General features: G+C 51.9%; 1 protein-coding gene across 3 annotated transcripts in view; it reads right to left on the reverse strand.

The window, feature by feature from the left end:
* The window catches only part of LOC116955087 (monocarboxylate transporter 3-like), a 28,369-nt gene extending 4,887 nt beyond the window's left edge, over nt 1–23,482 (reverse strand). Inside the window, exons 1-4 of one of the 3 annotated variants that reach the window (XM_032976054.2) lie at nt 23,350–23,482; nt 15,902–16,164; nt 10,376–10,516; nt 6,067–7,045 (exon numbers count right to left, since the gene is read on the reverse strand). In XM_032976054.2, coding sequence (XP_032831945.2) covers nt 6,067–7,045; nt 10,376–10,516; nt 15,902–16,118 — 1,337 coding nt within the window. In that variant the 5' untranslated portion in view covers nt 16,119–16,164; nt 23,350–23,482. Of the gene's footprint in view, nt 1–6,066; nt 7,046–10,375; nt 10,517–15,901; nt 16,165–22,653; nt 22,788–23,349 lie in introns of those variants that run through there. The other 2 variants (XM_032976053.2, XM_076052859.1) reach the window with 2 other exon arrangements.
* Nucleotides 23,483–24,553: the final 1,071 nt, after the last annotated feature.

A 24,553-nucleotide genomic window follows, 5' to 3' on the forward strand; every position in this document is an offset into this window, starting at 1 on the left:
TAGTGTATAGTATATAGTGGTGTAGTGTATAGTAGTGTTGTGTATAGTAGTGTTGTGTATAGTAGTGTAGTGTATAGTGTAGTGTATAGTAGTGTATAGTAGTGTAGTGTATAGTCGTGTCGTGTATAGTCGTGTAGTGTATAGTCGTGTAGCGTATAGAAGTGAAGTGTATACTAGTGTTAAGTGTATAGTAGTGTTACAGTTAGGGAAAAAAGTATTTGATCCCCTGCTGATTTCATACGTTTGCCCACTGACAAAGAAATGATCAGTCTATAATTTTAATGGTAGGTTTATTTGAACAGTGAGAGACAGAATAACAACAAAAAAATCCAGAAAAACGCACGTCAAAAATGTTATAAATTGATTTGCATTTTAAATGAGGGAAATAAGTATTTGACCCCCTCTCAATCACAAAGATTTCTGGCTCCCAGGTGTCTTTTATACAGGTAACGAGCTGAGATTAGGAGCACACTCTTAAAGGGAGTGCTCCTAATCTCAACTTATTACCTGTATAAAAGACACCTGTCCACAGAGGCAATCAATCAATCAGATTCCAAACTTTCCACCATGGCCAAGACCAAAGAGCTCTCCAAGGATATCAGGGACAAGATTGTAGACCTACAGAAGGCTGGAATGGGCTACAAGACCATTGCCAAGCAGCTTGGTGAGAAGGTGAAAAGAGTTGGTGCGATTATTCGCAAATGGAAGAAACACATAAGAACTGTCAATCTCCCTCGGCCTGGGGCTCCATGCAAGATCTCACCTCGTGGAGTTGCAATGATCATGAGAACGGTGAGGAATGAGCCCAGAACTACACGTGAGGATCTTGTCAATGATGTCAAGGCAGCTGGGACCATAGTCACCAAGAAAACAATTGGTAACACACTACGCCGTGAAGGACTGAAATCCTGCAGCGCCCGCAATGTCCCCCTGCTCAAGAAAGCACATATACATGCCTGTCTGAAGTTTGCCAATGAACATCTGAATGATTCAGAGGACAACTGGGTGAAAGTGTTGTGGTCAGATGAGACCAAAATGGAGCTCTTTGGCATCAACTCAACTCGCCGTGTTTGAAGGAGGAGGAATGCTGCCTATGACCCCAAGAACACCACCCCCACCGTCAAACATGGAGGTGGAAACATTATGCTTTGGGGGTGTTTTTCTGCTTAGGGGACAGGACAACTTCACCGAATCAAAGGGACGATGGACGGGGCCATGTACCGTCAAATCTTGGGTGAGAACCTCCTTCCCTCAGCCAGGGCATTGAAAATGGGTCGTGGATGGGTATTCCAGCATGACAATGACCCAAAACACACGGCCAAGGCAACAAAGGAGTGGCTCAAGAAGAAGCACATTAAGGTCCTGGAGTGGCCTAGCCAGTCTCCAAACCTTAATCCCATATAAAATATGTGGAGGGAGCTGAAGGTTCGAGTTGCCAAACGTCAGCCTCGAAACCTTAATGACTTGGAGAAGATCTGCAAAGAGGAGTGGGACAAAATCCCTCCTGAGATGTGTGCAAACCTGGTGGCCAACTACAAGAAACGTCTGACGGTTTTGCCACCAAGTACCAAGTTATGTTTTGCAGAGGGGTCAAATACTTATTGCCCTCATTAAAATGCAAAGCAATTTATAACATTTTTGACATGCATTTTTCTGGATTTTTTTGTTGTTATTCTGTCTCTCACTGTTCAAATAAACCTACCATTAAAATTATAGACTGATCATTTCTTTGTCAGTGGGCAAACGTATGAAATCAGCAGGGGATCAAATACTTTTTTCCCTCACTGTAAGTGTATAGTAGTGTTAAGTGTATAGTAGTGTTAAGTGTATAGTAGCGTAGTGTAAGGTAGTGTAGTGTATAGTGTATGGTAGTGTAGTGTATAGTAGTGTGGTGTATAGTAGTGTAGTGTATAGTGTAATGTATAGTAGTGTAGTGTATAGTGTAATGTATAGTAGTGTAGTGTGTAGTAGTGTACAGTGTAGTGTATAGTAGAGTAGTGTATAGTAGTGTATAGTATAGTGGATAGTAGTGTAGTGTATAGTATAGAAGTGACGTCACTCGCTCATGAATATTCATGAGGGGAGTGGTGCACGACCTTCTTGTGCGTTCGTGTAAATTTCCACGCGGCATGAATATTAATGAAGGGGGGGGGGGGTGCTCTTTTGCAGTGACGTCACGCACGGATGTAGCACTGTGCTGCTTAGATTTATTTTTTACCGTCACTTTCTGTCAAGAAACGTCATATTTGAAGGGACTTTGCGTAATAAATTATTTAAATCAGCTCGACCTTCCTCTGCGTTCGTGTAAAAATCCACCCACTTATGAATATTAATGCAGGGGGGGGGGGGGTGAGCCTCATGTGTAGTGACGTCACGCGGGTGGGTGGGCCTCATGTGGAGAGACGTCAAGCGCGGGACACACACACATTCTTGGCTCATTGCAGTATGCATTCAGTAACCGTATTTCATTTAACATTTGTTCATAATTCATTAGACCTCCTTTGCCAGTACCAAAATGTAATAATAGGGTTTTTCCCCTTTTTTCTGGCAACAAAACTGAAACCTTTTTTACAAGGATTCATGTCTGCATTAACCACAATACCTGCAGTCAAAATGCAAACAAAAAACATACTGTGATAATATATGCATTGTCCTTGAAACTGATTGGTCCACATGGTGCTCGACCAGATGACATCAAAAGTACGCCTCGACCCAATTGGTGCTCGACCAGATGACACCAAAGGGCATACTTTTGGTGTCATCTGGTCGAGCACCAATTGGGTCGAGGCTCAAAAGAAAGCCGTCCCTTGGTGTGGACCAATCATTTTCAAGGACAATGCAAATATATTATCATAGTATTTTTTTTGTTTGCATTTTGACTGCAGGTATTGTGGTTAATGCAGACATGAATCCTTGTAAAAAGAAAAACCCTCTTATTACATTTGTTCATAATGTTGTTAGTATCTTAATGTATGAATATCCATTGTTTACAAGTATTATAACGTGCGTCTTTTGGGTGAAAAGCGGGTAATTTCCGATGCTCTTGGAACGCATTGAGCCTTTAAAGTGCATCTCCTATGCTCGCTTAATCACCGTCGTCAAGAGGGCTTCTACTGCACACCCAGTGGACTCGCTTACCATCTCCTCGACTTTGCACTCCGATTGCGGCGTGTTTCGCGTTTTGCTTTCGCCGTTGTAACTTGCCGACCGACCCCCCCCCACCCCCCGCCACCCCGTGTCCCCCACACTGACACATCCGCGCAAAAAGAGCTTCACAGCTCTTCGGATTCCCCGTTCTGCAGTGCAGTCCACACGATGCCGTGCGGGATCGGCGCTCGCGTTCGGCAGGGCCAGCCAGCGTCACCCCGGTCGGTGTCATCGCGCGGATTTTGGGGAAAATTGCGAAATCGTCCCGCGGGTCTTAATCAGCGCCGGGTTGTTCAAACCACCCCCCCTCCCCCCCACCTCCCGCGGAATTAACTGACGGGTGCCCGGACAAAAGAACAGAACGCTGCGCGGCGGCCAGAGAAGAGGTGGCGTGGCTGAACGGCGAATCGTCGGCGGACGCGTCGTTGTTTCCATTCTACGCGACTTTACCCAAAGAACCAAGAAGAGGACGCGTCGTTGTTTTAAGTCGGGCTCGTCCGGCTGTAAACGCGCATCGCAGAGAATGCGTACCGTCGTCGCGTTTCGCCAAATAACGAGACTCCAAAAGTCTTTTTCATTTTTCACCAGGCAAGGCCTGGATGAAAATAAAACTAAATAGCTCGGTGGTAGGATGAAAACAGCTTAGTTGTATTACCCTGTTGCGGTGTAATTTTGATTTAAAGCTTTCGTGACTGCAGTAATTCATATTCTTAGCTCTTTCGGTAAAGTCACGTTAAAGGGAAACAATAAAAGAATAAAAAATATATAAAACAATAAAAATTCTCACGTTTCGACCATAACGCAAACGGTCGAAACGTTAACGTCATGAGAATTTTTATTGTTTTATATATATTTTATTATTTTATTGCTTCCCTTTAACGTGACTGTTGCGGTGTGTAAACATCTGCAATGATTGAGACAAAGGTGGCCCGGCGTGATGCTGGCCACACCAAACCCTCTTGTGCCATATCGGCCTTTAATAAGCCACTTTGTTGAGCTATCCTTTGTGGCCAGGTTGCTTCTGAAAAAAAAAACGAATAGCTCAGTGGGCTGGTAAGTTAAAATAATTCAGTTTGATTTTTGATTTAAAGCTTTCGTGACTGCAGTAATTCATATTCTTAGTTTTTTTCGGTAAAGTCACGTTGAAGGGAAACAACAAAATAATAAAATATATATATACCTTTTTTGGATGTCCTAATTAAAAAGAGACCTGATGGTTCAATGAGCCACTCTGTCTACAGGAAAGCTACCCATACGGATGCTTATCTGAAACCGGATTCCCACCACCATCCATCACAGAATTCTCTCATCAAGACTTTGTATCATAGAGCCCAATGCATATCCAACCAGGAACACATAAGCAGTGAACTCAAGCACGTACACCAAGCTCTTAGGGCTAATGGTTACTCCGACTATACAATCCGCAAAGCTATCACTCAAACCATGAAGAAGAACCCTCTTGAGGAGCCTTTCAAAACCATCACTTTACCCTACATTGCGGGGATCACAAAAAAGATCTCCAAAATCTTGAATAAACACAAGATCCAGGTCCGTTTCAACACATTACATAAAATCCGTGATCTGGTTCCGTCTGTAAAAGATGTGATTCCGGACATACAATACCCTGGTGTCTACAAACTAAGTTGCCTCTGTGGTAGTAGTTACATTGGAGAAACCAAACGCCATGTCTCGGACCGCATTCGTGAACACAAAGCAGACCTTAAACACGGTAGGACCAACACCTCGGCCGTGGCAGATCATTGTTCTAATTCAGTAGGCTCACATGCCATTGACTTTTCCAAGACAGAGGTTCTTTGTAAGCCATCTGGCTTCCATGAGAGATTCGTTCATGAGGCTATCCACATATACAAGCACAGAGACAATTTCAACCGAGAAGATGGATTCTATCTTAGCAATCATTGGAAAGATTTGATAAACCATTTCAGGTCTTAATTGATTGTTCACGCTTACAGTGGCTTTCAGACAGCATACATTATAAAAAATTTCGTCTCCCCCCTCCTCTTTTCAGAATATAGATGGACTAGTCCTAAATAAACTTCCAAATCGTTGCGCGTGGCGCTAACGTTTTTTATAAATAAATAAATGCGCCGTTTCAAAATACATTTATGCAAACCAACACACCTGAAGACGACCGTTTGAGTTATGGTCGAAACGTCGTGAGAATTTTTTATTGTTTTATATATTTTATTATTTTGTTGTTTCCCTTCAACGTGACTTTACCGAAAAAACTAAGAATATCAGTTTGATTTGTATAGATTTTTTGTGATTTGCTCACCTGTCCTATACTTTTCACTCCTATCGTGTTTTTGTGTTGTTTGTTTGTCATTGAAACGTTCTGACCCCGTGCCCCTACTGGACATCTGTGAAAAAGAGCTTCATAGCTACTGGTTGGAAAGCCAAGGCACCCCCCCCCCCGCCTCCTCACTAGTTGCTACTACAACTAAACTATTTTTTATTTTACCAGGTTAAGACCCCATTGATCTGCTGTTTCCCTCTTAGTCAGAAGCCACCTGGCCACAAATGATAGCCCAACGAAGCGCCTTATCGTCACGTGGAAATTTATGGCGGCCAAATACTCCAAAATAACAAATTAACTCGAATAATAATGATGCCCTCCAGCGAGTCTCGAGGCTGCTACTACGGGTGCGCCGTTAACTCCGACGTACGTCACAGCGGACGTTTTAAAAAGATCCCGTGCCATCGTTCGGAGCAGAGGAGGCGATTGCGTCAATGGTCCAAAGATTTGAAGGACAAACAACGACCGCGAGTCGCTCAATCGGCAATTAGCGCACAGAAAAGAAGATCGCTCGCGGACGCCGAAACCCACCGCCGACGCCGCCGGCACCAAACCGTATTCGACAACCGGCGGTCGCCCCCCCCCCCCGCCCCGACCGTCACCTGAACATCTTGGTGCCGCCCACCCAGCCGGCCACGGGGCGCCCGAAGATGTTGATGAGGCCGTTGATGGAGAGGAGGGCGGCCGCCTCCTCGTCGCTCATGCCGATGGACTGGGCGTACGGCACCAGGAAGATGACCGGCACGAAGAAGCCCAGCACCATGAGCGTGGTGCCGAACACGAAGATGCTGTACAGCGGGTTGCCGAACAGGTCCAGGTTGGCCCGGGCGGCGGCGCGGCCAAGGCGCCGGCGGGCCGTCGACTGCTCGCGGCCGCCCGGCGATCCCTCCCCGCCGATCGGCGCGTCTGCGGGAGCGCGGCTGTGCCCGTTCGCCGGGGCAAGACGCGCCGCGTCGTCCGCCCCGCCGCCACCGCGCCGCGAAGTCAAGTCCGGCGGCGCGGGGCCACGGGCGCCGCGGGTCCCGTCGTCGTTCAGCCGCGGCGCGACGAGCTCCTTGCCGCCGGTGCCCGACGTGCCGTCGGTTAAACCGCCGGCTCTGCCGCAGCTGCACGAGCCGCCGTTCGGGTTCGTGCCGGGCTCGCCGCCGCGCTCGGCCCCCGGCGCGGCCCGCCGGCCATCGGGCACGCCGCCGTTGCGCACCAGCGTCTCCGCCTCGTCTGGCGCGGAGCCCGGCTTCTCACCGCACCGCTCCGCCATGCAGCAGCACAAGCCCGTGTCCCTGCGGCCGCTCTTCCGGCGAGCGTCCGCGGAGGGTGTCGCGGCGGCGGCGGCGGCGGCGGCGGCGGCCACGGGCCGCATGAGTGCGGCGCACACGCAGCAGTTGAGCATCAGCGAGCCCATGATGAGGAAGGCCCCGCGCCAGCCGTACCTCGACAGCAGCGCCTGCGCCACGAGCGGCAACAGGCAAATGCCGACCGCCGTGCCCGACGACGCCACGCCGTTCGCCAGCGAGCGCCGGCGGAGGAAGTAGTGGCCCAGGATGGTGAGCGCCGGCTGGAAGCACAGGCAAATGCCCAGGCCTGCGCGGTAAGCAGACGGATTTTTATCGGCGGCGGTCAAACAGCGGCATCGAGGAGGCGTCCGGCGGCGGCAGACCAAGCGCGGCACCGGCCGGCAAGCGGTCACCGTGCGTGCCACTTTCCCGGTCGGCGCATCCAAGCAGTTTCCCGCTGGCCGCTTGCCGAGCTGAGCCCGGCACCGCTCGACCTCTACCGGGGAACAAAAACAACCTGGGGCCTTCCTCGTGCCGTGCCAGGCGCGCCTCCGTTTTCAGTAGCGCAAGAGAGGGGTTAGTCCGCCTCAAGGGGGGGGGAGGGGGGCGGCGGCGTGGAGCAGTTGATGCGGTAATCGCACGACGAAGCCGCGACGCTCCTCCACGTGGTCCCGCGAGGCTGTGCGATGCAAACGCGGTGTTGATTCCGGACGATAACGACAAACGTTTATTATACCTTTTGCTTCGGACGTTATTTAACATTTACTTGTGTTATTTAATTTTTTCAAAAAATTTTAGTTGGGTAAACTACCATGATAAAACTACCCTGACCCTGAGATCTAAATGCCCCCCCGAAATACAAAATAACGTTGAAGTGTTGCGTAAAACGAATTATTACTGGCCAAGACTAATTAGAGAATCCATTGAAATTGAAAGAAATACAAATAACTTTAATTGCTCTGACAGCTACAGGCTTAGTGCGGCCTGGAAGCGTATTATTAAATTAAATATATAATACAATTACAATTCCTTATAAGGGAAACAAATATCAATGATTTAAAGCTTTCGTGACTGCAGGGATTCATATTCTTGGTTCTTTCGGTAAAGTCACGTAGAAGGGAAACAATAAAGAAAGAACCAAGAATATGATTATCAATCTATTATATAATTACAATACCCTCCCCGCCTCAAATCACTGCACCTGAATGAATTAAATGATGACGTCACCCTGCTGCTGCTCTATTTAAGACCGGGAGCAAGAGGAGAGCCTCACCATTCTGGCAAATCGCCAGATGAAGCTGGATGTAATTGCCAGCAAAACGTCGTACTCAAATTGTAAATGATGTTGATTCACTCTTCAACACACCGGTGGGCAAAGGCAGTGAACTATTTGTCCTTTGTAAACGTGACACTTTGTTTACTGTTTGGCCGTGTCGGGTGGTGGAGGGTTACGATACTTTTATAAATAACGCGATCTAACCCAAAAACATATATAATGAAAGCTTATAGCTGCGTACATTTGTTTGTTGTCTGGTAATATGAATCGTTTTGCAATGAGTGGTATTTAGAGGGAGTAGGGGTGGCTTTTCTATCAAGTGTGTAGGCGGTGCAACTGCACCAGGCCCCACGGCCGGAGTTGGGGGCCGAGCCGCTGGCCTATTAAGAGGGCGGAGATAGCGGACGGGGTGGCGGGGGGTATATGGCCCCATTTCCTTCATCGCATCACCTCCGATTAGCACGGTTGGCGACGTACAGCAGCGAAAGAAGTTCAACGTCCACACGTACGTAATACAGGGGGACTATCGTTTTTAATGGCAAATTAAAGGGATATTGCACTGTAACATGATAACAAATGCATGTTAATAGCTTCAAAAAGTCAAATAGCCTCCACTTGTTCGTCACCGTTGTCAACACGTGCCTCGAATCTTCTCCAGGTGGCCTCCAGGGCCCAGAGGCAGCACATTTCTCGCGGCGTTGTTGCAAATTCTCAGAAGCGTTCACGTTTTCTTGAAGCACCCTGTATTACGTACGTATGGACGGTTGGCCATGCGAACCGCGATGCCACTGCAGAGCCTTCCAAATTTGCTCCCGCCGGCCGGTGGCTCGACGGGGAAACATCGCCGACGGCTAGCCAAGTGCCAGCCCCCCCAGATCCTGCGGTAACCGTTAGAGGTGTTCGGCGGAAGGGAGCGCGCCTCCACGACCCCGCTGACGTCAGCGTCCCACCGCAGCCACCCCCCCCCCCCCCGCCCCCGCCCGTCCGGCTGTAATAGCTCTGTCCGAGTCGCCGGAAACACGACGCCCCGTTGTCAGGAGCGCGGCCCGTGCGACGTTTCGACTTCTGACCGCCGTTCGTGTTACAGTCGCTCACAGCTGGGCAAAGTGCGGCGCGCACGTCACGATGAGAGGCGCTTCGTCCTCTCGTCCGTACCCACGGTGTACGGACGAGAGGATGCAAATGCAATAAAACTATAAAGTTAACTATTACATTGTTTTACTTCAGCAGGCTGAGCCCCCCCCCCCCCCTGCACTGAGCTGTGCGAGAGACCCGGACGTCACAAATGATAAGCTCAAGGGAAGACGGCACCCGAATACTCCTGAAGGCGCCATGTCGATTCTAAAATGTGGAGGGAAAATCCGGGGGACCCGGAGAAAGAAGCAAGCGACCACGGGGTAGAGGGGCAAGCAAACTCCAAATATACAGCAGCAGGCGTCAGGGTCGAGTTCAAACCCACGACCTCCTGTACACCAGGCCACAATGGCGCCGCAACTAGGCCCATCAATCATCCCGCGCGGGTCATTAAAACGAGCACCAATTTCAGAACCGTGCGTTCAAGAGTATTTGGCGACTGCTCTAAATTCACATGCAATAAGCCACTTCCTTGAGCTATCATTTGTGGCGGCCAGGTCGCTTGTGAAAAGGAAGCGACGCAGCTCAGCGGGGGGCCCTTGCCTCGTGAAATGCAAATAGTTAAAATAGTTCAATCGTTGGGCCGCGATCGCGATTTGAACTTGGCGACCCCGCTAATTGAGAACCGCGTGTTTTTGACGGCAGTGCCGGAGAGCACAGGCTGGCCCAGCTGTTGAGCAACGCTGGCCCGCACCGAGGTTACGCAACCGCCACGCCGCTGCGCCAGCAGACCCTGGCGCGTTTTGCGAGGGGGGGGGGGGGGGGTGGTCGCAAGTCCAAGCCCCTCGTGCCCATAAACTGCGCGGCGATAACCGGTTGTCGGTGCTCTTGCCGATTCAGCAAACGGCAAAAAATCACCGTCCGTCCTCTTGCACGTGGCGTCGTGACGAGCGACTCGCGGATCTACGACCGAGTGCGAGGGGGGGGGTCACACGATGGCTTCAGACGAGGCCGATTGAGCGCGCGGTCGAGCGTGTGGTGGTGAGCGCACGGATGAGCGCATGGGGGTGAGGGTGTGGGTGAACGCGCGGGCGAGCGTGCGGTGGCGAGCGTGCGGGCGAGGGAGCGGGTGAGCGCATGGGTGAGCGTGGGTGCGGGTGAACACGTGGTGGTGAGCGAGCGGGTGAACACGTGGTGGTGAGCGCGCCGGTGAGCGCGCGGGTGACTGCGTGCGGGCGAGCGTGCGGGTGACTGCGTGCGGGCGAGCGTGCGGGCGAGCGAGCTGACCGCTGACGATGGCGGCAGCGTAGAGGTATCCGATAGAGCCGCTGAGCGACGCGAGGATGAGGCCCACGCTGGTGAGCAGGCCGCCCAGCAGCACCGTCGAACGGCAGCCGATCCGTCCGGCCAGCGCGCTCGAGATGGGGCCTGCGTGCGGCACGACCCGCCGAGCCCTCGCTCCTTAGCCTCCACTCCCCGCGCCTCCGATTAGCGCGGTCGGGTACATAGGGCGCGAAAGAAGTTCGACGTACGATTCGAGAAACACCTCGTTCGAGACGCAAACATCGCCGGCACCTCCTCGCTTTGACATACCTCCTCCTGGCCAGACGCCGTGGAAGATGTGGAAGTACCCCACGCCATACCCTGCCGAACGTGACCTGCCGGTCGACCGGTTCCACCCATTCACACTGCTGGGAGGACAGAGGCTACTGCCATCATTGGGTCAACCGCCGTAACGGCCGATAGTGGGAACCGAAACGGCGGCAAGTCGAGCTCAAGGCCAGTGCGCAAACAATGACACCACCACCAGGGCACCGTCAAAAGTCCGATAAATTAATGCAGCAGGGGCCTCTGTTTAAACTGGTGGCAATAAAATTGCATAATATTTTTGCCCATCAGCTTACGTTCGTCGGCAATATTTGAGTTAGCAGGCCACCCGCCCACCCACCGCCAGACCGGTTTGACTTTCCTGCTAAGCAAACGGCGGTGTCGAGTTGCCTGGTGTCATAGGCAAGAGTCCCTCCGCACAAAGACAAAGATCCCCCGTATAGCCTTAACAGACTGTTGGGGCAAGTGCTGTTAGCGAGCGCCTTTGAAGGCCGGAACGGCACACGAGAGGGTGGGTGGCCAACACCGCGCCCGGCCGCCTTTGTCTCCCTCGTGGCGACGTTTACACACCGCACTCGGTACTCATTGAGGCTGAGTCGACCTAGGGGAGGCCCAGGACCAGATTCAGATAATCGCCATCACTGGTGTTGGTAGTGAGTGGGAATCGAACTCGGGTCGCTGGGTTTGCAGCGCAGTGCGCTGACCACTAGATTGTTCCTCCGCCACCCTCCGCACAAACATTGTGGGACCCAGAATTCAGTGCAGTACAGCAACACGGCGCTAGAATGAATCCTGCCCTGTTGTCGTGGTGGATCTCACAGGCTGGGGTCATTTCTCGCCGCTTGAAAATTGAATGTGGGCCTGTTCTTTACGTTTTGACGTCCATAATATGCACGTTGAACTAAACTATTTAAAGTCTTTGGGGGTCTTTCAGGTAAAGTCACGTAGGTTCATCTGTGAAGGATGTGATCCCTGACATGCAATACCCCGCCGTCTACAAACTAAGCTGTGTCTGCGGCAGTAGTAACATTGGGGAAACTAAGCGACATGTCTCGGACCGTGTTCGTGAACATAAGGCAGATCTGAAACACGGTAGGACCAATACCACGGCCATGGCTGATCATTGTTTTCATGCGGTGGGCACACACGAAATTGATTTCTCCAAGACGAAGGTACTCTGCAAACCCACTGGCTATCAACAAAGATTCGTTCATGAAGCCATCCACATATATAGACACAGACACAATTTCAACCGAGAAGATGGGTACAAACTGAGCAATCATTGGAAGGACGTTGAAGTCATAACTGGCTGTGATGTTCCTTGATTTTTTGACATTAACAGGTTAAATTTCTGACACTAGCACAGCCACCTTCGCGCACCATCCTCAAGGTTGCTGATCGGCGATCTGCCATTAGCATGCTAATCTCTCACATTAACATGCTAATCTCCCACATTAACATGCTAAACTCTCACATTAACATGCTAATCTCTCACATTAACACATACAGTGAAACCTTGTATCGCGAGCAACTTGGTCTGCGAGTGTTTTGCAAGACGAGCAAAATGTTTAAATAAATAATAATTTGACAAACGAGCGAGGGTCTTGCAATACGAGCAGTACGCACAGTATGCGCTTTGTCTGCCGAGCGTCACGTGATCACAACCGAGCCAATGGTTCTTCTCTCTCTCTCGCTGCGGGATTGTGGGTAATCATCTCCCATGCTCGGTCTCAGTCGGCGTGCCTCACTCGTATAGTCAACATCCGTGCGAGCGTATACTGTTTACCACAGTACTATAGTGTTGTGACCATGTGTGTGTGCGTAAAGCATTTTTTTTTACATAATAATGGGGTTGTTCCCCTTTTTTTATGGCAACAAAACGGAAACCTTTTTACAAGGATTCATGTCTGCATTAACCACAATACCTGCAGTCAAAATGTAAAAAAAAAACATACTATGATGATATATGCATTGTCCTTGAAACTGATTGATCCACACCAAGGGACGGCTTTCTTTTGAGCCTCGACCCAATTGATGCTCGACCAGATGACGCCAAAAGGCGTACAGCTCAAAGACAATGCACTCTCAAAGTAATGAGGGCTCGGGGTGAGCATCTACATCATTAGACCTCCTTTGCCAGTACCAAAATGTAATAATAGGGTTTTTCCCCTGTTTTCTGGCAACATTTTTTTTATTGTGTCCAAGTGTAGCAACTGTTCTTTAGTAACTGTGCTGCAAGTGAAAGTCGTCCTCTCCTCTCTCTCGTCTCCCTCACACCAGTCCGGATTAAATGTAATTAATACATTTGATTACTTTATATTAAATTTAAATAATAAAAATATAAAAAAGGTATTTTGTATTACTCATTTTTATATGAATACAGTATTTTTGGGTTGTGGAACGAATCATCTGAGTTTCCATTATTTCTCATGGGGAAATTCGCTTTGATATACGAGTGCTTTGGATTACGAGCACGTTTCCAGAACGAATTATGCTCGCAATCCAAGGTTTCACTGTAAACAGTTGTCTTCAGAAGCTAACCCCCCTCTTTTCCTGATCACGACCGCTTGTGTTGCGATCGAAATGTCGTAGTTTTTTTGCTATTTTCTTTGAACCTATCTACGTGACTTTACCGAAACACCCAAAGAATATTAATTCCTGCAGTCATGAAAGCTTCAAGTCAAGATTAAAACTATTTATATTTGACCAGGTAAGGCCCCACTGAGCTATAAAGCTCTTTTTCAGAAGCAATCAGGCTATCACAAACGATAGCTCAACCGAGTGGCTTAACGCGTGGAAATGTACAGCAGCCACTCGAAACGCACGTTGATTCTAAATGTGTATAGGAAAAAAACCGGAGGGCCCAGTGACAAATCCACGCGGCCACGGGGTGAGAGAGGGAGACACTGCAAGCCCCAAATATACAGCAGGCGTCAGGGTCAGAATCGGATCCATAACCTCCTGTATACCATGCGAGGCAGTTAACATCTCGCCACCGTGACGTGTTGCAAAGGTTCACGGTTCGATTACAGCGGCCGCCCTGGTCATTACTGCCAGCGCAACGACCTTTAACGAGGTCTCACAGTGGACGTCCCCGAACTCCTTGACGTCATTCGTCATTTATAATCAACGTCACGCGTTTAGAGTGTTTGGCTGCTGTAAATTTCCACGAGATGGTGAGCCACTTCGTCGAGCTGTCATTTGTGGCCAGGTCGCCTCTGAAAAACAAGCTGCAGTATAGCTCAGTGGTGTCTCAGCTGGTAAAAAAAAAAAAGTTTAATTGAGTGCGTGTCAGCGTCCGTCCAAATTTGCCAACCCCGAAATTGACACCGCAACTGCCTCAACTGGGATTACACACGGCACCAATAAGCGTCCCCCCCCCCCCACTACTAACTCCGTTATGTGCCACCGCCACCCCCCTCCCCCCTGTCCCGTCGCCCCCACATGTATAATTAACGTATGTTGTAGTCCATCAGACCATTGCCTCTCTGGATACGATCAAAAAAATGTTTTCCCAAAGGCCTCCGTGGCTGCCATCCGCCGTGAAACAAGATGTGGCAATACGATAAAAAAATGAACTTCCCCGTTCAGCTTTTTTCACGCTTTTGAAGTTCCAACTTTGTGTTTCCATGGCGAATCGGGATGTTAACTACCGCGCCGGGTACGCAGGAGGTCATGGGTTCGCGTCTGGAATTCTAACCTTTGCGTTGCCGTGGTTATCGTTGTTGATTGGTCACCGGCCGTGCAGAAAGAGCCGCCATTGCTCCCTGGGCATCGCAGTGGCGAGATGTTAACTACCTCGCCAGGTATGCAGGAGGTCCTGGGTTCAATCCCGACCCTGATCCCTGTATATTTGAAGTTTGCGTGTTCTCCCCATGGTCGCCTGGAATTTTCTCCGGGTCCTCCAGTTTTTTCCCCCCTCCACATTTGGAATCAACATCATGCGTTCAGAGCATTTGGCTGCTCGAAAAATTTGCACACGCTGATAAGCCACTTCATTGGGCCATCATTTGCGATGGGCAGGTCGCTTCTGAAAAATAAAAAAATCAATTTTTTTATCGCTTTAAAAAATTTGTTTCAAATAAGGATGGCTACGGTAAAGTCTTCGAGTCCTATTTGACCTTTCGCATGCCGCTTAGGAGGGGCAAAGTTTTCGATGCTCACCGCGTGTCGTCACAGGCATTTCGCAATGCGAGGCAGAGGGGGCCAATCCGATAACGGCGGTTATTCACTTCGGACGCCACACTCACTTCGCAAAAGCAAAGTCCGCCCGACAAAGCTACGCGTGTTTAATCACGGGAACTGTACACTGGGACGGGGAACAGCAAATCGGCGTATTCACAGGGTCGCCGATTCGATCTCCCGGCACGGCAGTCGAAACCGGGTTATTTAATCCCGGCCTTGGCCTCTGTCCGCGCAGCGGGTATTTAATTTTACACGCGTACTGTGTTGAGCTTCTTTCGCACCGTACATATACACCGTACCTTAGACGGCGTAATTGGCGTTGGGCCAAGCGTCCCAATGCTCCCAAAATTGCTCGCAGAGTGGCTCGTTGTGGGATCACGCACGGCAGCAGCGATGTCGCTCCCCCCTAGTTGCGGACACTTGGGTGGGACCCCATCCTGAGAATTGATCGTGAGACTCGAAGGTTTTTTTAGAAAGAAAATTCTAGATTGAAAAACACATTTCTTTAGAAGTGCTTTTTTTGTGTTGAGAAGTTGTATGTACGTACGTACAACAGACGTTAAGACTTCTGTTGGCACGAAATAAAGCTGCTCAGTAGTTCCTGGAGAAGCACGAAAGCAACAAACTATTTTTTTTATTTTGCCAGGTAAGGCCCACTGAGCTATATAGCTTCTTTTTCAGATGAGATCTGGCCACGAACGAGAGCTCAGCGCAGTGGCTTATCGCGTGGAAATATATAGCAGCCAAATACTCCAAACGCACATTGATTCTAAATATCGAGGGAAAAACCGGAGCACCCAGGAAGTAAATCCACGCGGCCACGGAGAGAGACACGCAAACTCCAAATACACAGCAGGCGTCAGGGTCGGGATGGAACCCACGACCTCCTGCGTACCAGGCGAGGGAGTTAACATCTGCGAGCCACCGCGGCGCCTGAATGCACGCGCCGGGTGGAGCCGCGGCAAATCCGCCATCCCGCGCGGGACGCACGGGGCAGCCGCACGGCGCGGCGTCGCTCACCGGCGGCGTGCAACGTGGCCGTCATGCACGAGGGCACCCAGGCGGTGGCGCCGGACGAGGCGCCGAACTCGTCCTGCAGAACGGCGAAGAACACGCCGAGCGACTGGGGCACGGGCAGCGAGAGGCTCATGGTGAGGAAGACGGCGCCCAGGACCACCCAGCCCCAGCCGCCATCGGGAGGCTCCGGGCGGCCTCCCGGCCCTCCGGCCGCCCCCATGGCGTCCCGGCGAGGAGCGAGCGGTGCCCCGACGGGCTTCGTCGGCCTGCGTTCCACACGGGTCACGTACGCGTCCGGGCGGGTCATCGGTTAAACGTTGTAATTTTGTTTAAAAAAAAAAAAGTTTTTTAATCTTAAATTCTCAGCTTCGCCTTTAATTGTGCTGTCTATCGTGGACTTCGGACATTTAACCACCGTAGCAAACAAATCTGATTGTCGTTGCTCTCCAAGGGGGAGGGTGGTGGGAGAGAAGGGGGGAAAAAAATACCGGGTGATCCAGACATCGCACCTCGAATTAGCACGGTTGGCTACGTACGGTGCGAAATAAGTTCAACATACATACAGCCCATAGACTAACACTGCCCAAACACTAACACTACCCATAGTCTGTAGTTTTGGGTGTTAAAACCCTTGGATAAATTTGCCCCCAGTTTTTAAAAAAGGGGGGAATTCTCTACGAGCAACCCAACTTCATGCGAACATTTCATTCATATTGTGTCCCTATCAAGAGCGTGATCGTGAACCCACGTTACCGGGCAGACGACACACAACACAGACACAAGCCGTTGAAACCCTTTTCAGCCTTGGCGGGGGGGGGGGGGGGGGGGTGAAATGTAAAAACGATCGTGGCGACGCGGTCGACAAGTTGATCCTGCGTGCAAACAAAAAAAAACAATCTCCACTCTGCGATCCTAGCCAATCATTCGTTTTGGTGTCACTCCCAAAACACGGCGACAGAAGGACCGCGCGGGCTTCTCTGCCTAAGTGGCCCTATTAGGAGCGGAGGCGCAGAACCACGCCGTGCACAAAGCAGCGTGGAGAGATGCACGCTTGAAAATACACCCAGAGGCGCGTGCAGAGCGAAGGGGAACGCAAAGGATTGGAGCACGTACGTATTAATACGTGTGTTCGCTGAACTTCTGCCGCACCCTACGTAGCCAACCGCGCTAATCGGAGGTGCGGGGGCGGTGGAAGGACAACAAGCTAAACACACACAAGAACTTCTAGAGCGATGATGAAATGCGGATGAAAGTCATCGTTCAAATTGTGAACAGAATCAAATGTGCTCGAGCATGAGAGTTTCCTCAAAGCGATATTGGCCATTGGTCGAGTGGAGTTCGTCCGAGTGGAGTTCGTCCGGCAAAGAGATGGAGCAATGGAATCGGCTTGCGCACAGGTGCTGGGTGGATTGTTGCATTGTAAGGATCGAGAGAGAGATGGCAGCCGTGTATTGACCATGCCTCTTGATGATGATAGGCACCATCGTGGTTGACGTGTGTGCACATGAATGCACACATAAAACCAAATTGTTAAACTTGCCAGTTAACTTAATCTTAAGACTTCCACTCCTCCTTTCAAAGTTCCCTCGAGACTCGGGTTCCAATTGGGCTCTCACCCGGTCATAGAGGGTGAACGCTCCATAGCGACTGATTATCCCAGAGGGCAGACATACGAATTAGGAAACCTTGCAGGTTAATATTTCAACATCACCGTAATAATTCCAACCTGTAACGCGGTGCCACACCGGCCATCGGTCGCTCTCAAAGAAGAAAAAAAAAACGACTCGGGAGACGCGGGGGGAAGAACCATGGACCAAGCGGGAAGGGCAGCCAGGCGATAAGCCAGCGCGAAGGCATGCCCGAGCTCTGCGATCCTGTATATGCGAAGTTGTTACTCGCCGATTAATGAGCGTTGACACGTGGGAGGAAACCGGAGCGCCCCCGGGAGAAAACCGCACGCGTGCGAGGGGGTCGACACTCTGCCCCGTGCAGATGGAACAGATCGGGGTTCATATTTTGCCGTTGCACTTCTCTTCTGACGAGCCGTGGCATGACACATCCTTCGCACCCGCGTGAAGGGAGTTTCACATCGCGTGTCTGTGGGTGTGTGTGTGTGTGCGTGCGGTTAGCGCTACGCTGCGCTTCGAACCCGGCGACCCGCGTTCCATTCCCGCTCACGGCCAACACCAGTGACGATTATCTGAACCTGGTCCTGGGCCTCCCCTAGCTCGACTCAGCCTCAAATGAGTACCTGGTGCGATGTGTAAACATCGCCACTGGGGGAGGCAAAGGCGGCCGGGCGTGGTGTTGGCCACACACCCCCTCGTGTGCCGTGCCGGCCTTCATAGGTGCTCGCTAACAGCACTTGCCCCAACAGTCTGTTAAGGCTATATGGGGGAACTTTGTCTTCGTGTGATCCACTGACCCTCAATCTACCAATGGGGAGCAGTAGTCTAATGGTTAGCGCGCTGCACTCCAAACCGGGCGACACGATTTCAATTCCCGCTCACGACCAACACCATTGACGATTATCTGAATCGGTCCTGGGCCTCCCCTAGATCGACTCAGCCTCAAATGAGTGCCTTGGTGCGATGTGTAAGCACCGCCACTAGGGAGACAAAGGCGGCCGGGCGTGGTGCTGGTCACCCACCCCCTCGTGTCGTTACGGCCTACTCGCTAGCAGCACTTTCCCCAACAGCCTGTTAAGGCTATACGGGGTGGGTCTTTGTCTTTGCGTGATCCACCAACCCTTGCTGCTGCCTCCGCAGGAGTATGCCCCCACCACCGCCCGGCTAAAATGCGTGCGCAGTACGGTCGAACTTCTTTCGCACCCTACGTAGCCGACGACCGTGCTAATGATGCGGGTTTGATGTCATATTAAAAAGCGCTGCCGTCCGTTTAACAACACAACATTTATATTTACGCCATCTGACCCACCAAAAAAACCCCCTTTAATTACACTCTCTAACACAATATTTGTTCCTGGGTAGCAAGTGTTATTTCGTAATTGCTTATGCCTAAAAAGTATGGGAAATGGCGATTATTCCCCCACAAACTTTGCTTTTGTGACCAAGAGTGATATGTTCAAATGTACCTATTTTCAATAGGAAAACGGGCGAATTTGTGTCTTTTAGTTCACATAAAGTCAGAAAAAAGCAACATGAATAAAAATGTACGTATATTAAAACTAAAGTAATAAAAAAAATTACTACAAAAGATTTATAAGTGCGTAGTTTTTCGAGATTTACGATTATACTGTAAATCACTTTCACGAATCAGCCCCCAAATGTAGTCTCCCATTATGTTCTCGTTATACTGATCTTGGTAGCGGCGTTCAAAGTCCAGCATATCCTGGTGGAAGCGCTCACCTTACGCTCCCATGTTCTCCTAGAATTTATCAAGATAAGCATCAAGGATATGGACTTTGCCTTGAACAGACTGGTCACATTGTGGCAGAAGCAGAGCCCATCTTGACGGGTGAAGAAGCTGCATAAAGGTTGGTGACGCTTCCTCTGATCTGCGACTTGCACACTTTCATCCAACAAGTTCCACTGCTTGAGCCGAGATGTCAAAAGCTCGGCATTGGGACTTGGTGAGACCAATATCTCTGACCAAGTAGCTGAGGTCTTTTTGGTTGGGGTAATATGGGTTTCTCTCCTCAGCTCCACCTCTGAAATTGTCATCTGGATCTACAATGTCTTCCTCGCTCTCTGACTTGCTGCTCTCTTCTAAAGACGGCTGCTCTCTCTCCAGAAGAGTGGTTATGGGGAGCTCACGGCAGTGTGGCACCGGGGCGATGGATGAAGGAAGGTCCGGATACGTGATAGCAGGTGCATTCTTGCCAGTCCGACGTTTGGAAGGCTCCACCATGCAGAAGTAACAGTTGCTTGAGTGGTCAGTGGGTTCCCGCCAAATTCTTGGGATAGTAAACTTCATGGCTCTCTTTTCCCCTCTGTACCATCCTACAAAAATAAATTTATTTCACCCATGACTTATGTGTAAGAGATTCTGGCAACATTTTTTAATATATATTCTTTCAATAACATTGAAAATTGCAAAACATTTTAAAATTTTAAACTTTTACAATTTTATAACCTACAATTCCTAGCAAATTGTTCATCTTACCTTCCAGAGTTTTTGTTGCATTGCTCGCAGGTGAAATGAGGTGCCCAGGGTTTGTCTTGATGCCGAAAAATGCCTTGTAGGCTTCACACATCTTAGCAGATGCTTCCACAGAGTACTGTGTCGCTCTTGTCTTGATAAATTGGCCGCAGACATAACAAAATGTGTCTGCCGGATGCTTGCAGCCTCTTGATGCCATCTCAGAAAAATGCAGATATGTATCCACTTAGGCAGCTGGAACTAAACTGAACTGGTGGGCTTAAGGCCCCTGTATTTATACTACTATTTGTATCATTGAAAAGTTATAGAATGTTATAGAAGTTGCTCCAAGTTTACTCAGCACTGAATCTATCTGGAATGTTCTGGGAAATAGGTAAATTTCAAAATATCAAATTTCGATTTAAAGCTTTCGTGACTGCAAGGATTCATCTTCTTTGGTTCTTTCGGTAAAGTCATGTAGAATGAGAATAAAATAATAAATTGATAAAATAACACAATAAAATTCTCACGACGTTTCGGCCACAACACAAGCCGCTTGTGTTGTGGCCGAAACGTCGTGAGAATTTTATTGTGTTATTTTATTTTATCAATTTATTATTTTATTCTCATTCTACGTGACTTTACCGAAAGAACCAAAGAAGTTCAAAATATCACTGTCCTGGTCACAAAAGCAAAGTTTGTGGGGAACAATAGCCATTTTCTGTACTTTTGAGGCATAAGCAATTAGTAAATAACACTTACTACCCAGGGACAAAATAAAAATACAAATTTGTTACACAGTGTTATGGATGGCATTGCTCGCAAAAGCCCTAGGGCGTGTTAAACTGTCCACTCGATGGGCATATCTCTCGCTGTGTGCGGCCAGAGAGGGGCTCTCGAAACGGGGGGAGCTCTGTAGAGGAGAGGGGGGCTCTGTAGAGGAGAGGGGGGCTCTGTAGAGGGGAGGGGTCTGTAGACGGGGGGGGCTCTGTCGATAGGGACTCTCGAGAGGGGGGGGGCTCTGGCAGTGGCGTGAGCGAGCAGTTGCGGGGACCGCACCTTTACCTTTGGGCCCTTTGTCGGACTGTGCAAGGCCCTTGCATGGATGGCATTGGCCCTTGCACAGTGGCAGAGCCTTGCACATCCAGCAGTGGACTGTGCAAGGCAAGGTCTTGTACAGTCCACTGCTGGATGAAGGCTTCCCCCCCAACGGCCTTTCGGCTATGGGGGGTCTTATAACAACTGTGACCAATAAAGGGGCGAAAAATATACACATTAGGCGATGTTTCGGGCAACATTGGCCATACTTCACAGTGGTGCTGGGAGGGAAGGGTATGGCAAGGCAGTGAATGCTGAAGAACCCACGGGGAGGGGTTGCCAGATGATTCACCAGCGGCGACCGGGGTGGCTGGATGGAGAAGGGGGTGTGGTGGTGGTGAAATGTTATCGTGCGGGTGCGCTAACCGTTGCGCCACCGCTCCTCCTCCCGCCGCCACTGAACAATGGTCGCGGGCGTCGCGAGACAGAGAGAACGCGGGCATGGGCAGCAGCAGGGGCAGCAGCAGCAGGGGCAGCAGGGGCAGCAGCAGCAGGGGCAGCAGCAGCAGGGGCAGCAGCAGCGGCAGCAGCAGCAGCAGCGGCAGGGACAGCAGCGGCAGCGCGGGCAGTACGATCAGCACCGCAGGGTCAGCAGCAGCCGACGCTAGGGGGGGTGGTGGTGGGGGGGTGGTGGTGGGGGGGGGGGGGGTGGGGGGGGGTGTGGTGGTGGTGGGGGGGGGGTGGTGGGGGGTGTGGTGGTGGTGGGGGGGCGGTGTGGGGGGGCACTGCAGCTCCCCCCCCCCCCCCCGGGACATCTGCTTTGTAACAGGGACAGAGATCGCAACAACACCACCCCAGGAGGCCCTGAACAGGGCAGTCTCCCCCACCACCACCACCACCCCCAAGTGTTGCTGATCGCCTACACACCGCACCGGGGTCTCGATTTTTGTTTAAGGCTGAGTCGACCTAAGCGGAGACCCGGGAACCGGAAATTTAATCAAGGGCGTGAATCGAACCGGGGAAGGATTCCCGCCGCCGGCGTTTCCGTAGGCCACCGGCTCCCCCACCACAACAATAACAACAACCACAACAACAACAACCACCACAACAACCACAACCACAACAACAACCACCACCTGGCTACAGACAAAGCTTGCGCGGGCAAGGTCGCCGCCGTTATCGGCGGGGCACTCCCGGAGCGGCTCCCCCACCACAACCACCACCACAACCACCACCACAACAACCACCACCACAACAACCCCGAGCGGTTCCCTTGACAACCGCTCGCGAGGAGCGATCGATCGATGGGGAGGCCCAAGGGGGTGGTCGAAACCGCCACGGCCCCCGACCGCCTTTGTCTCCCCCCCCCCCTAAGTGGTGATGGTTTACGGCACCGGTGGGGGTGGTGAGGTGGGGGGTGAGGTGGGGGTGTTAACTCGTTTTTGTTTAAGGCCGAGTCGACCTAGAGGGAGGCCAAGGGAACCGGTTGCCAGTTCGAGCGTGGGAATCGAACCCGTGGATTCGTAGGCCGCAAGTTCTCCCCACACAACAACAACAACCACCACCACAACAACAACAACAACCACCACCACCATTACAAAGACAAAGGTCCTTACCTCGTGTAAGTAAACCCCCCGTGCTGTGTGGGGCAAGTCGCCGAGAGAGGCTGCCCGAAAGCCGGTAACGCGAATCGGCGAGGTTCGATCGAAGGCCACGCGGGACCACGGTGGGGTTCGTTGTCCATCGTAGACCCCCCCACGACCCCCCCACCCCCCCACGACCCCCCCCCACCCACCCCCCCACGACCCCCCCCACCCACCCCCCCACGACCCCCACCCACCCCCCCACCCACCCCCCACGACCCCCCCCCACGATGCTCGTCTCACACGCACGCCGCACCGGTTTAAGGCCGAGTCGACCCAGGAGGGAGCACGCCCAGGGCCGGTTCGGATAAATCGTCGCCGGCCGTGGATTTGCGAGGAATCGGAACGCGCACAACTCTCACCACCACCACAGCCACAACCACAACCACAGCAGCCACCACCACAGCCACAACCACAACCACCACCACAGCCACAACCACAGCCACAACCACCACCACCTGCATGTTAGTGGTGGTGGGGGGGGTGACATCGATCGACGCCGGGTAACACCGCCGGCACTCGACGAACAGGGGAAGCTTAAACACAACCAGAGCGCCACCGCTGCGCAACAACAACGAGCAACAACAACAGCAACACGTCCCGCTGACTGACAAACACACACGGAGAGAGACACAGGCAGACAGAGAGGGGCTTGGGGAGTTCTCTCACCTCCTATGAGGGATGAGCCGACACCACCACCACCACCACCCCTGGGTCTTCACCACAGACCGCCACCTCAAACGCGAGCCCCGCTTGAACTTGCGACGAAGTCAGCTGGCTGGGGCCGGGCCCCGCTATAAATACACGCGCGGGCACCCCCCCACCCTACACCACCACCACCATCACCCCTACACCTCCACCACCGTCACCCCGACACCACCACCACTACACCACCACCACCCCCTACACCACCACCACTACACTACCACCCCTACACCACCACCACTACACTACCACCACCCCCTACACCACCACCACTACCACCACCTCCTACACCACTACCACCCCCCCCTACACCACCACCACCCCTACACCACCACCACCACCCGCTACACCACCACCACCCTACACCACCACCACTACACCACCACCACCACCACCCCTACACCACCACCCCTACACCACCACCACTACACCACCACCACCCCCCCTACACCACCACCACCATCACCACTACACCACCCCCCCTACACCACCACTACACCACCCCCCCTACACCACCACCCCCCTACACCACCACCACTACACCACCACCACTACACCACCACCTCCCCTACACCACCACCCCCCCTATACCCCCCCCCTACACTACCACCCCCCCCCCCCACACTACCACCCCCCCTACACGACCACCCCCCTACACCACCACCACTACACCACCACCCCCCCCCCCTACACCACTACCACCCCCGACACCACCACCCCCTACACCACCACCACTACACCACCCCTACACCACCACCACTACACCACCCCCCCTACACCACCACTCCCCCCTACACCACCACCACCGCTACACCACCACCCTCCCCTACACCACCACCCCCTACACCACCACCACCGCTACACCACCACCCTCCCCTACACTACCACCCCGCCCCTTACACCACCACCACCCCCGTTCCTTGACGCAAGCGGCCGATGGGGCCTCGCCAACTGTGTGCGTCCGGAGGGCCCCTGTTGCCAAATCGTCGGATGACACGCACGCACTACCCACCCACCACCCTCCCTCCCACCCACCAACCACCCACCAACCACCCACCCACAAACCACCCAACCACACACCCACCCACCCAACCACCAACCACCCACCCACCAACCACCCAACCACACACCCAACCACCAACCAACCACTCACCAACCACCCACCAAC

The sequence above is a fragment of the Petromyzon marinus genome, chromosome 58 (genome assembly GCF_048934315.1).
Source record: "Petromyzon marinus isolate PM22_M1 ecotype Great Lakes invasive population chromosome 58, UKy_Petmar_22M1.pri1.0, whole genome shotgun sequence".
Lineage (NCBI taxonomy): Eukaryota > Metazoa > Chordata > Hyperoartia > Petromyzontiformes > Petromyzontidae > Petromyzon > Petromyzon marinus.